Source organism: Nicotiana sylvestris, chromosome 3, assembly GCF_000393655.2.
Source record: "Nicotiana sylvestris chromosome 3, ASM39365v2, whole genome shotgun sequence".
NCBI lineage: Eukaryota > Viridiplantae > Streptophyta > Magnoliopsida > Solanales > Solanaceae > Nicotiana > Nicotiana sylvestris.
In genome coordinates, this window is record NC_091059.1 from 114,570,988 (window position 1) to 114,584,959 (window position 13,972).

A 13,972-nucleotide genomic window follows, 5' to 3' on the forward strand; every position below is an offset into this window, starting at 1 on the left:
TATATAAAATCTGATTTTTAATCTTTGATTCTAGGTCACGATCCTTTCTAAAATTTAGAAGTCATACACTTAAAATCATAACTCCGCCTCTTATGTCTTTGGCCAACGTGCTATTAAACCAAAAAAGCTCCCTATCCTTCATTCTAGAATCGCAGTGTAAGACGATTTTATAGTGTATTTTCGTAATATTAGATAGATACAAATGTGATCATTGGTAGAAGTAGATAATATACTAGAAAATATAAAAGTTCTAGTTCTAATAGCAATTCCTGGTAGGTTCAATTATAATTGCAACCCCTCGTGTGAGCCTTTATGCCCCAGTCCAATTAGTTGGCACTTGACAGGACTAATTTGATAATTTGTCCTTGTAAATTGAACAAGCTACCCTATAAGATATTGAGATTCATCTAATTTGATAGGACATCATCACTATAAGATTCTTTTAGAAAAGAATGATAAAGATAATATGTATATATTTATTTATTTAATTGTTGCTTTGGCCAACAAATTTGATTAAAAATAATTATCACTTTAAAAAATTTAAGACATTAATTATTTCTTTATCAAATCTACCTTTGTCAAATATTTGATCTATATAATTTATTAAAAAATCTCACGAATCTATCAATTTTCAGAATTTAAGCAAAGACAGTGAGCAATGTAGTCAATTAACACTTTTATCGCGCGTGTATCCTATCTCAATAAATATGATTTAGTTAAAAAATTATATCTAATTATAAATAAAATTTAAGTTATTGAAGATGACTATACATGTTGATCGTGTATGATTAACTCAATAAAGAAAGAAACTGCTTCATATAATTTCTCAATTGTCAATCAACAGTTTAACTGAAAAAATCAACTTTATAATTTTATAACTTCAATTTCACAAGTTCTCTTGCTATTCTAAATATTTGAAAAATAATTAATTTTTTTAATGTAAAATCTAAAAAATCGGTCAATATTTTTTGTTCGAACACATGTATTTCCTCGTAAATTTAAATGGAACATACTTTTGAATATTACACGACGACTATAATCATTTCTATGTCATAACATCATCTAAAATGACTGGATATTTATTATATTTTTTTTCATGATTTTTTAAAGAGTCTTCAAATTAATATAATTTTTTTTTAAAATTTGATTCTTTCTTTTAGAGATTTGAAATGAAGAGGTTGATCATATAGTTCATAAGAAAATGAATTAAGTGGTAATGTAAAATCTAGAAATGATTAATGTCGGCTTATTTTGAATACATTTTGTATCTATAGAATCGTCTTTGTTTTTCAAGTTTGAAATTTAAATAATTTAACTCTTAACATTTTAGTGTAAGAGATTTCGCTTGATTTTCTGATTTCTTTCATCAATGATAGTCTTTATGAAAATAATTTATTTACCTTAAGATTGTGTCAATTGAAACATTTTACTTGATTTTTGGATTTCATTTATCACCAATGGTCTTTATAAAAATAGTTTATATACCTTAAGAATTGTGTTAACTGGAAAATGATTTCACTTATATGTTGAATTTGAAAAAAATATATTTTAGGTTTATTCATATTCCTCAATATTACCTTATACTAAATTTTTAATTTTTAATTCTAATTAAATTTTTTAAATAGGAATTCTCTTTTTCAAATAGTTAAAAAATTGAATGGATGAAAAACATCCATGCAAGACATGTTCCAAATAATTTTTAAAAAAAGGAAAACATTTATAAATCTCAAAGAATTAACAATCATTACATACCAAAAAATCTAAAATTTGAATTATTTCTCAGGAACAACAATTATTCTTTTAATCGAGAAATCCACTTATATTTAGCTTAATTTATCGTTATTTAAAAAATTAAAGATTTTCATAAATTATCTTATTGGAATCACTGATAATTTCTGAGTTATAGTGGATTTCTTCTCGACATTTGAATAAATATGATAAATATTTTAAAATTTTAAAAGCTAACGATATGATATAGAATAATACCATTAATGAAATATTCTGGTCTATTTTAAATTTCGTAACATAAAATGAGTAATTCTATATATGAAAACGTAAAACATTATTAAAAAGTGAAGCACCTCTATTATTATCCAAGAACCCCATACTTCCGCTTTCTTTGATATTTTTAATTCTTTCCTTTATTTATTTCGTTCATTATTTTTATATAATTTATGTGTGAGATCTCTATAAGATATATTTCAAATGTTATAACCTATTTGATAATATAGTTTGAGTTTAATTATTTCAAGACTTTTGCCACATATAAGAGTACTTTGGCGTTTGAAATCCACACCTTAAAAGAAATATGTTACAAAAAATTTCACACGTTAGATTTTATGTTTTTCCTTATAGTTCCATAGATTAATTGAAATACTAATTGATTTCAAAATCGTAAATATTAGGACTTCCTATATTTGTTCAGATAAAGAAATAATTTAATATGTAATATTTTAGTTGACTTTAAAGTCATAAATATTAGGAAAATAATAAAATGACTAATTTGTCCAATATAAATAATATTTTAAAAGGATTAAAAGGCGAACAATATTTCATTAAAGTTATTCATACTTTTAATATAGTAATAAATATAAATAGATATAGATAGATAGACTAGTATTCAGCAATACAGCAATAATAAAATGTGCCCGTTTTATTTTTGTGGGTGGTCAAATTAGTCACAGCTCACACATTATTCTTGTTCCCTCGTTAAAAGTTCTGACCCATGCCCAAAAAACGCCTCTGGTTGAGTTGTCAAACAAATCGAAACCGAATACGGATCTAATAAAATCCGACCGATTTTAGGTCCGCCAATTTCAAACGACGCCACCGTTCCTTCTTTTCGGCGATTCAGTTGAACGGAGCCACATTCCACCACCAGCTGCGAACTCGTTTTCTCCAGCGAAATCGAACAGTAAGTTTCATTCTCTCCTCTCCACACTGTCTCTAATCCCTAATTCCTTTATCTGATTGTTCTGAACATTGCAATCAATTATAACTTTGTGTATATATATATATATATATATATATATATATATATATATATATATATATCACTATTTTCCTAAGAATTATCATGGATTGGTGAAATCTTTGCATGTGCTAAGATTTGGTGAGCTAAGTGACTGGGTAGGTGTGCTTGTAGGGGTAGCAAGAATCGGAGGTGTGCGCTAGCTGGCTCGAACACCACCAATATAAAGAAGAAAAAAGTTGAAGACAGTCCTCGGTTTTATGTGAAAAAAAGATAACTTTTTTATTGATAATGAATGTTTCTTTATTCGAACCTGATAAGCACTTTAGTAACTGTTCAACTGCAAATCGATTATAGCTTTTGGTTGATTTGCAAAATTTGAAGAAATAGTCTCTAGTGATAAAGAATAAAGTATCTCTATGTAGTTCATGTGAGTGAAGGGTGAAAACCAGCTTCATTATATGAATTCAGACACTCATCTTTAAAATCAGGAACTAATTGAGAAGCAGGGAATCTAGAAAAGTATTAGATGTTAGAGGGGTTTTCGGACCTACAAAAGGTGCTCTAGATTGTCCTCCAGCAGTATCAGATTGTTAGAGAGAACAAAGTATCTTGCCTCCATGCATGTTTTGGAGGCTGACCTGAACTAGGCGAAGTTGTAGTTCAGTTTGATAAAAGTTTTTCAACAAATTAAGCAATTATTTGTGCTGGAATTGATATATTTGATGAGCTATTGATTGATTTACACTAGATTGATAATTCCATTGGGTTAAGTTTGCGCAGAAGTAGTTTGCTTTGCTTCAAGGAAATGGAATTGCTCACTGTTGAGAAATTTGGTCTGGTGTCAGGTGGGGGCGGGACATCACTGGCAGACTCTTCTTTCAAGAAAGGTGGTGGGGACTAAGCAGGGGAGAGAGTGAATGGCATATCTGCATTAGTTTAGGAAGAATATTTGGGGGTGGTGCAGCGGGAGGGAGAGTGAAACAGAAATTTGGAAGGTTAGAAGACTTGACTGGTTATCAGATGCTAAAAATTAAAATTTGTTTGAACTGTAACCTCGGCGAAAAAAGATAGTTTCATTAACCCATGAATCAACATTGCACAAACATCTTTATGATCTCCATAATTTTCTTTTCCTCCCTTTTGGTCTTGGATCACTATATGAGAGACACTCTCTTTTTGATAAGTCACCATATGGAGACTCATTCATATTCTACATAAGGACAAAAATGTTGCGGATCAATCTCTCTCTCCCTTCCTCCCTCTCTCTTGTGAATCAGTCTTGATTTTTAGGGAGAGAATGATTCCTGATCTTTTTGAGTAATTAATACTGTCAAAGTATCACATTTATTTGCTAATTCATCGCAGTTGACCATTATGGGCAACTTATTCTTCCTTCAGTTGAACACTACTTTTTGATCGACTCCTGTATTTTGCTCAAAGCATTTGCACATGAGTTCCAATGGTGTATTGCTGTGGTTCTCCCTTTCTTTATAAAATCAAAGAAGAAAGTTTTATCTTGCTATAGCCGCAAGTGTAGTCCCTTTTCTCTTGATGAAGAAACTGCACACCAATTGCCATATTAAGCTCCATTCACATGTCTGCTTGGTAGTTCCAGTAGGTTCCTATTGGTTTTTTGCTTATCAAGGTTCCCAACATGTCATCTCATATTCTTCATTGTATCATTTTCTTAATATTGTTATTAGGTTGCAGTTTGAAATGTGGCTATTTTTTCCCATAAATGGTATAGTGAGACTTCATGGTTATGCTTTTTCAAATGAAATGAGAACAATTTGTTCTGGATCTCTCTCTCTTTCCCTTTCCCCGCCCCAATCGAAGAAAAGAGATATGTAGGCTTCATTTGTTTGCATTTAATGGAGGTCCGAATCTTAATCATTCAAATTTCAGACATTAAGTGCGTTTGTTTTTAAATCTAAATCTTAATAATTCAAATCTTAATTATTAAGTATATTTATGTTATTTATTTCACAACCACTTAATGGGTCTGAATATGTCTAAATGATTAAGACAAAGACTTACTTCCATTAAGATGCTATCATCCACATTAGCTGTTAACCGCCGCCAACCAAAACCAGCCTACTTAACCACAACGACCACCACCATCCTCAATTATTGCCGTCCCCGTCCACCATTATCGACTACCACCACCCCCACCATTGTCGACTATCACGACCGATCACCCCATCTTTATCAACTACCACCACCCAACACCCTCAACACCACCACTAAATCATCCTCACCCACCCACTTACCTCAACTACCACCACCAACCATCACCACCATCATCATCATCATCTATAGTTGTCATTACCCGCCATTTTAGAAATATTATGTTGATAGAACATCAGATTAATTAGTATTTTATTTTTTATTTGAATTTCGTATTTATTAACTTTCAAATGAAAATAAATTTTGTATATTCAGATATTGGAAAATAAACAATCTTAATTATTTAGTATTCAGATCTTAATACACGTCTTGATATTCATATGTGCATTCTGATTCAGCTATCTTAATCTTAATACATATCTTAAAATTCAGATATGCATCAGACTCAGACGTCTAATCTTAAAATCAAATGAGGCTAGACTCATGTACAACCTGAAGCAGAAATCTGAATAAGATATTTGTAACACCCTGATTTTTATAAAATATTATATACATTAATTGACTATTTTATTTAAATATGTATATGTTGCTTACAATTTTTTTCACTCTTTCTTTAAATTTAAGTTTTCATGTTATTTAAATTCTATTTTGTTAAAAGAATTAATTTTTTTTAATTCATATATGTATTTGTATTTAGTTCATTAGATACTTTATAATTTCTAGCTTAGTTAACTTATGGAAAATTATTTACTAGTGACATACCTTTAAGGAGATGTAGAGATCTTTTGAGGGCCAATAAGGAGAATAGAAAGAAAAAAAATCTTATTGGGGCTAGTATATATATATTTTAAGAGAGTAATGACTAATCTCTACATATTATAGGTAAAATGGGATTATAGTGTAAATTTGTAAAGCATAATAGAAAGAACTTTCTATGATTTTTCTTTCCTATTCATTTGATCTCTCGAAGTCTTCTCCTCCTCCTTCATCTGTCAAACACTATTGAAGAGCTCAACACATACACATACTCTTTTTCCATCATTAAAACCCAAGTTTTAAAACATTAAAACCTATTTGCTTACCTATTGAAGGAAGATTTGGATTTTACCTTCAAGAATCAAGATGGGTTGAGCTTATTTTTGAAACCCTAGGTTCTAAATTTTGTGGAGAAACTCTCTCAAACTTGTGGTAAGCTTCTTACTCTATCCATGTGTGAATTAATATATCTTTTGCATGGTGAATTTTAGTCATTTAAAATCAGAAATTTAATCCCGTTTTTCGAATTGGATAGCAGTTAGTATTTTGGGCATAACTTTTTCTCTAAAAATCGGATTGGGGTGATTCAAAAGGCTGTAAAAAGATAAGAGATATATCTACAATTGTTATAGAGACCAAAACATCCAGTTATGTGGTTTACTGCCTCAAATATCTGCTGCAATACAGGGCAGAGCTGCTGCCCAAGTTTTCTCCTTAAGAATTGTGAATTGTGGAGACCTATTTAGACCCAATTTTGTTTATATTTATCATGATTTAGTTTATATATTCTTAAACTCCAGACCTTAAGCAAGTATTTGATTAATTTGTATGGATGTATGGATGCATGGATGCATGCATGCATGGCAGGAACTTTTGGAGACTTGTACATGATCCATAAGATACTTAGATATGTACTTTTGAATGAATATGGGGTCATGATTCTATTATTTTGGTAACTTGATTTTGTAAATCATGTGACTATCTTGGCATTGTCTTTGCCCAGACCTTAAGCAAGTATTTGATTAATTTGTATGGATGTATGGATGCATGGATGCATGCATGCATGGCAGGAACTTTTGGAGACTTGTACATGATCCATAAGATACTTAGATATGTACTTTTGAATGAATATGGGGTCGTGATTCTATTATTTTGGTAACTTGATTTTGTAAATCATGTGACTATCTTGGCATTGTCTTTGCCCAAATCTTGTGATATGTTTAATTTGGTACTTGCTTTGAACTTGGGAGACTTAACTAGTTTTTATTTGAGATTAAAAGTTAAATTTCATGCTTAGAAGAAGTCTTGAATGTTGTAGTATGAAAAATATTCCTCTGCTAGTTATCAGTGTTGTCAAAGGCTTATTTAAGGCACGCTTAAGATCCGAAGCTCAGAACAACTCAGGAAGGGCGCTTCGCTCGTGAGATGTGCTTCAGTGTAGGCAAGACCCTTATTGGCTATGAGTTTTATCTTGAATCGAAGGTACTAAAGGACAAATACAATTTGCAAATAAGTATATTAGTTGTTGAGGAAAACATTATAAATGAATTTATTTCTTTTTTTTTGTACTACAGGTAATTATTTTAATTTTTTCCTTAATTGCGCCTTTTTTTACTAAAGCCTGCATTTTGGTTGTGCTTTGCGCTTAAAGCCCCAATAGACCGGGAGCGCTTTTTTTAAGAACTTTTCGCCTCCAACAATACTGCTAGTTATTTGATACAACCTAAGATGTTGATTTAATTCAAATAGGTGCTGTTCACTCTTTTTAAAAGTAATATTCTCGTACTTTTAAGAATTTTATGAGATTTTACTATACTGAAATGTCGTATTTTGTACCTCGTTCATGTGGGCCTATTTCCACTAATAGATTATGATAATTATATGTTTAAATTAGTTTCAGATAATAATTGCTAGTAGCTTACCTTAGTTCTTTTGTATGATTGGCAACCTCCCTAGGGGGTGTTACAATATTACCCTTATCTTTCCTTTCCTTGTTGCCCATTATGTCATGTACTTTATGATTCTTTTCTCACATGTTTTTAATTTCTGAATTTAGTGAAGTTGAAAGAACTATGAATATACATTTGAATAGTGTCTGACAAGGATGCCAAGCATACCTTTAGTGGCTCGTGAAACCGGTATTCCCTGTGCCCTGCATTGGAGGTCTTCTAGATATGTTTGTCAATAATTACATTTTAAAGTACACCAATGCACTTACTGAAACATGGATATTGATTGTTATAATATAATTTGTGGAACAGGCATTACACTTGCTACTGCAGTTACTCTACAGTTACGGACTCAATGTGCAGGCAAGATTCTGCTACACATTTGTCTGCAGAGGAGAAGATTGCTGCTGAAGAAAGCCTTTCGACTTATTGCAAACCTGTTGAACTCTACAACATTCTCCAACGCCGTGCCGTTAGAAATGTAATGTACTTAAAGACCATTTTTACCTATTCCTCAAGGCCAACATTTTTGGCATTATTCCTTGTTGATATTAATGGTCTTGGAAAGATTGTTGATTTTATTGTTTTTGTTTATATGCATCAAACATTCATTTTAAATAAGCACATCTTGTTTAAGTTGAAGTGTTTCCGGTAATACTCAAGACTATTGTCGTTCTTCTCAGCGCTGATGTTTCATATATACGCTTCTTTTGTCAGTTCAAGCATTCTTGACAAAAGCACACTCAAGATTATTATCTCTCTCTCACCCATGATTTTGAGGGGATGTTTTTGGTCCTGACTCCCTTCCATTTTTGCTTGCTGCCAATTGTTACGAGTTTTAATGTAATTGGTCTCGTCAGTTTTATGATGTGGTAATTATACATTCATCATTGGTATTTAGTGCAAGATGTTTCTAACAGAATGTAGAATCTCATGCAGCCTTCCTTCCTTCAAAGATGTTTACAATACAAAATTCAAGCAAAGCACAAAAGGAGGTATATTTTGATTGTGATTGCTTTCACTCCCAAATTACCCCTTATGCAAGGTTATGTCTCATATGCTCTATACTAGAGACTCTGAGGTACTTCTGATTGTCATGTAGTATAGTCTATGCTGATTTGGAAGTGAAGCTCTAAATTTGTGGGGAGACATGTCTTCCTTTACTTGATTCTATTGGGAATGTTTGTTTGAATTATTTCCCAATTATAGTTGCTGTTTACTCATTATTATTGGATTAAATTTAAAGAATCTGTATAGATGATCAGGAAATGATTCAGTGGTCTATATCAAACAAGTCCCAAGTGATAATATAGGTCTTCACAATCTGATTCAGTGTTCTACTTCGTAGCACTACACTTTGACTCTTTGGTAAACATTTCCTTTCAAACATTTGTTCATGGGTACTTGCACCTTATAGGTGCAAAGTAATTTCTTAGAAGACAGACCTAATTACTGTTGCCAAGTTTGTCTAAGTCGAAGGCAAAGTCTACTGACTACCGCTTGAAATAGCTGTCGAAACACAATTTAGTTCAGTTTGTAGTTGGTGATCAATATGATACATGTTATTCATCATATCACCCTATAATATCATCCACTGTTTTAAAGCAAAAAGCGTAAAAAGCAACGAGATTCATGAGGCTTGAGGCGAAAAGTGAAGTGAAGTGCATGCTTTTTTAAGTGAAACAGACAATTTCATAAGATTAAAAAATGCAAAATGTATATTAATTTTATACTATAATAAGCAAATTTCAATTAAAATAACTAGTTTGAGCAACCAATATACAACACCTTGACTTCTTTTAACAATAAAAATAAAATAAAATATACCTTTACTTATCACCAAAATAAAGCCAACTCCTTAAAGATGAAATTCAAATACCTCTATTAATAAAATACCTTATTTATCCCAAAAAATCTAAGTCCTTAAAGGTGAAATTCAAAGAATCAGCTGCTTCTTGTTGGGATCACTTTGTGGGTAATTGTTTGAAGCCCACGCTTCACTGAAACGCATGGCTTCACCATGAAATGATAACCCCTTGCTCCGCATCACTTCATCGCATTAAGCAACCAAGCGAGGACTTTTAATAACATTGATTTCATCAGTGTATATATACTTGCAATTAGATTGCTTTGGTTTACTACTGTGGCTAAATTTTTTAGGATTCAAATGGCAATATCTGTACCAGCAACTGTGAACGATGAATCACAGGTCCAGAATGTTTTTCCTCTGTGTGTAATCTTGGCAAGGCCAGTATCAAATGCTGCAGGTGCTGAGGCAGTAAGTTCTTATTTTGTGCAAATGCGTCCAGTTAGTAGTAATCTTGTATGCTGTTGGGTACCTCGCTAATGCCATTGGTTACAGAATTCTGATGTCTATCAATTTAGGCGGGCATGCATATCAACTTCTTTCACTGGAGTTGATGGAATAAATCGAGTTCAAGCAAAATTCTTTCTCCCTGAAATGGATAAACTTTCAGCTGAAACAAGGGCGGGGTCTCTTGTCATCCTGTTTGTCAGCTTTGGTAGGTATAAAGTGTTTTCTGAAACTTTATTTGTTGAGATTCGTTTTGAGGGCCAACTATAAATGGTTTCTTCCCTTGCAGCTGAACTTGCTAGAGATCATTTGGATACATTTTCATTTCCATGTAAGTAGCAGGGAAGTTGGAAAGATCCTTATTTTGTGCAGTTACCGGTGTCACATAAGCTTTATGATTGCTGGCATTTGTCAAACTCTGCAATTTTTCATTTTGTTATCTCTTTTGGTATTCATTTTTATGCTTTGGAATAAGTTAAGCATACATATATTGAAAGTCTAACAATCTATAATGTGCCAAATCTAGAAACATGTTTCTTCAGTTTTGAGTGACCTATTTCACAAGCTTGAAGTAAAAGAAAGAAGACTATAATGAAATGACATAGTATTTGCAGTATGGTAACCTAGGTCTATTGTATTTCTTTCCGATTCTTGTCTTTCTTAGAAAGCATTTCCTTTTGGATCGTCATATTTAACTGATTGAGGAAAGAGAAGTTCCTTCTACTTGTCCCTTTATGCCCTTATAAAGTGATTCTCCTTCACATCCACTAACACCGTCTCTTTAATTTTCCCTTCTTCTCTTTCTGTCTGTGGACCTGACAAGATTTGGACGTCTTTTAATTTAACGCTGGTGGTTCTAGCACATTTAGGACCTTGAAACATGATTTGATGATATTATTCCTAAAGTCTAACAACAACAATTGTGTGAAACCAGTCAAATTTAAAAGGAACACTGGAAACTTTTATATCTCAATCTTATGGCAGCACAGGCCAGCTTAAGAAACAACCATAAACCTAAACATGATCATGAATTCATGTTTGTCATTTGATGTTTAAAATATATAATACAAAGTTTGAATGTTATATCTGGAATGTTGTCAACAAATGGATCTCAACGAAGTCCACAGACTTTTCTCAGCACTTGGAACATGCACTCACTGCTTAGCTCCATTAGCGCATGAAAAGAAAAACCACATAATGGTTTTTGTTATGTCAAATTCCATTGCATTAGGCTTTCTGCAATCTTTATTGTCTATTGCTGCTTTATACTTTTTCATTATGTTTGATAACCTCCTTTTTTCTTATTTAGTTGGTTTGAATGTTGGGATGTTTTCACTCCATTAAAAACAACTTTTCTTCAGGTTTCTCATGGTCCATCTTCTTTCTTGTTCTAATCTTATTTTCAAAATTGTGATAGTGCATCTTGAAGGGCACTTCTTGTTGGGAAGAATGCCGATTGAATTACTTCATCTATTGTGGGAAAAGTCTCCCAACTTGAGTTTAGGGGAGAGAGCTGAGATGTTGTCAACTGTTGACTTGAGCCCTTGTTTTATGAAGGTACGCTAGCAGAAGTCTCTAATAGAAGTATGTAGTGCTTGTTTAATATTGCTTAGCTGACTTATTGTGAACCAACATCTCATTGACAATCTGAAAGAGTGATCGAGTTGATAACTAATTTTTCTCTCCTTCAAAATTTACATTCTTAGTTTGACAAAACTTGTGGTATTTGGAAATTTTCTTCGACCTAATACCATTAGAGCATCACCTCAGTAAATTGAGGTCTAGCCACTGGTGAGGGTGTTGCAATTTCCCTAACTCAGTTCAATATGCCTCCTTTTTCTTAACCAATATTGAAATAGATTTAAAACCAGCTTCTCAGATTAAAAACACGTCAACTCTTCCATACAAATGTTGAATTTGTATATGATCTATCTCCATTATTTGCTCACTTGACTACATCGGAAGCTCTGAATCAATGTGCCTTCTCTGAAGCATTACTCTATTTGGAGTTGGTTTTTGTTAGTTAAGGCAAATATTTTTTCTCTTCCTCATCTTGCTCCTTTATATTATCTTTAGTAATTCCGGAAGTGAAAACGAGCAATTCCTAGTCCTCTATTATTTTAATCATATGTGTAGCGCTTGATAACCAAGTCATCGGTTCTTCACATATTTGGTAGAGAGGATGCTTCTTCTAGGTAGACTGTTTTCACTTAGTGTTTCATGATGTAGAAGCCGTTCATAGTGGGCATTGTAAGAGATTCTGCAGAGGCTAGTTCTTCTGGACAAATGATGCTGGAAGGGCATTGCTGAAGTACTTCTGATTGATTTGCGCATGAAGTTGTCCTGGTGTTGATATTATGGTCACACGTAATGAAATAAGTAATAGTGATGCATAATCACACATAATTTGTTGCAGGCAATTGTTTTCATATATTTTTTTTCTCATAAAAAGGAACTTTACCTTCTTTTAATATGTGGAGTGCAAGTTGACGTGACTCATGAAGCGGACGTCGATGTGGGACTTGATACACAAGTCATCCTCAATAGAGGAAATTTCAAGTGCCTTGGGTCTATAATCCAAGGAAATGGGGAGATTGACGAGGATGTTACACATAGTTGTGGAGCGGGGTGGATGAAATAGATGCTCACATCCAGTGTTTTATGTGATAAGAATGTGTCGCCAAAACTTAAAAGTCATTTCTATAGAGTGGTGTATGGGGCAAAGTATTGGCCAGTCAAGAATTTCCATGTTCAGAAGATGAAAGTAGCAGAAATGAGGATGTTTGAGATGGATATGCGGGCATATTAGGATTGATTTGGAATGAAGATATTCGGGAGGAGGTGAGAGTGGTCCCCGTGGAAGACAAGATGCTGGAAGTGAGGCTGAGATGGTTTGAGCATGTGAAGAGAAAGGCATAGATGCCCAAGTAAGGAGGTGCGAGAGGTTGGCTTTGGTGGGTCTGAGGAGAGGTAGGGGTAAGCCAAAAAAGTATTGGGGAGAGATGATTAAGCAGGACATGGCGCTGCTTCAGCTTATCAAGGATATGACCCTTGATAGGAGGGTATGAAGACCGAGAATTAGGGTAGAGGGTTAGTAGGTAGTCGAGCATTTTTCTTTTTCATACCAGTAGTGTTAGTGTTAGTCTTGTATTTTCTTATTCTTAGATTTCTATTACTACCTGTAGTAATAGAATAAATAGTACTCTTCCCGTTTCAATTTATGTGAACCTATTTCCTTTTTAGTTTGTGCAAAAAAATGACCCCTTTCCATATTTGGAAACAATTTACGTTTATTCAATGATTTATATACACACAAAATATATATGCCCCATTTTACATCAAAAGTTCAAAAGTCTTTTCTTTTTTCTTAAACTCTGTGCCCAGTCAAATAGGTTATTCCCTCTGGTCCATAAGAAGTAACCTTTTGGCCTTTTTATTTTGGTCCAAAATAAGTGTCCTTTTTACATAATCAAGAAGAAATTAACTTAATTTTTCCAAATGGTCTTATTTACATATCCCAATGTGTCTAGTTAACAATATACAAATTTTAATTAATGGTAATTTAGTCAAAACACCATTTTCTTTCTTTCTAGGAGTTAATATTTTTTTAAGAAGCGTTCCGAAGGCCAAAAGGTCACTTATTATGGACCGGAAGGAGTATCACTTTTGTTTATTTATAAAAAAAGAGATTTCTATTGCTACCTTCAGTATCTTTTGCTTCGGTTTCTTATTATCTTGCTGTTGTTAGTGCTTGTTGTTACTGTTTTTTTTTCATCTTTGCTTGAGCCGAGGGTCTATCGGAAACAACATGTCTATCTTCTTAAGGTATAGGTAAGATCTGCATACACACTA

At 32.8% G+C, this 13,972-nt stretch overlaps 1 protein-coding gene across 10 annotated transcripts in view; it reads left to right on the forward strand.

The window, feature by feature from the left end:
* The first annotated feature begins 2,696 nt into the window (after window positions 1-2,696).
* LOC104214807 (polycomb group protein EMBRYONIC FLOWER 2-like) overlaps window positions 2,697-13,972 on the forward strand; it is a 42,344-nt gene continuing 31,068 nt past the window's right edge. Inside the window, exons 1-10 of one of the 10 annotated variants that reach the window (XM_070170955.1) lie at window positions 2,701-2,914; window positions 6,193-6,289; window positions 7,199-7,339; window positions 7,914-8,020; window positions 8,119-8,287; window positions 8,746-8,801; window positions 9,967-10,084; window positions 10,169-10,328; window positions 10,410-10,451; window positions 11,538-11,677. In XM_070170955.1, the coding sequence (XP_070027056.1) occupies window positions 7,962-8,020; window positions 8,119-8,287; window positions 8,746-8,801; window positions 9,967-10,084; window positions 10,169-10,328; window positions 10,410-10,451; window positions 11,538-11,677 (744 nt within the window). In that variant the 5' untranslated portion in view covers window positions 2,701-2,914; window positions 6,193-6,289; window positions 7,199-7,339; window positions 7,914-7,961. Of the gene's footprint in view, window positions 2,915-6,192; window positions 6,290-7,198; window positions 7,340-7,908; window positions 8,021-8,118; window positions 8,288-8,745; window positions 8,802-9,966; window positions 10,085-10,168; window positions 10,329-10,409; window positions 10,452-11,537; window positions 11,678-13,972 lie in introns of those variants that run through there. The other 9 variants (XR_011406151.1, XM_070170956.1, XM_009764524.2 and 6 more) reach the window with 9 other exon arrangements.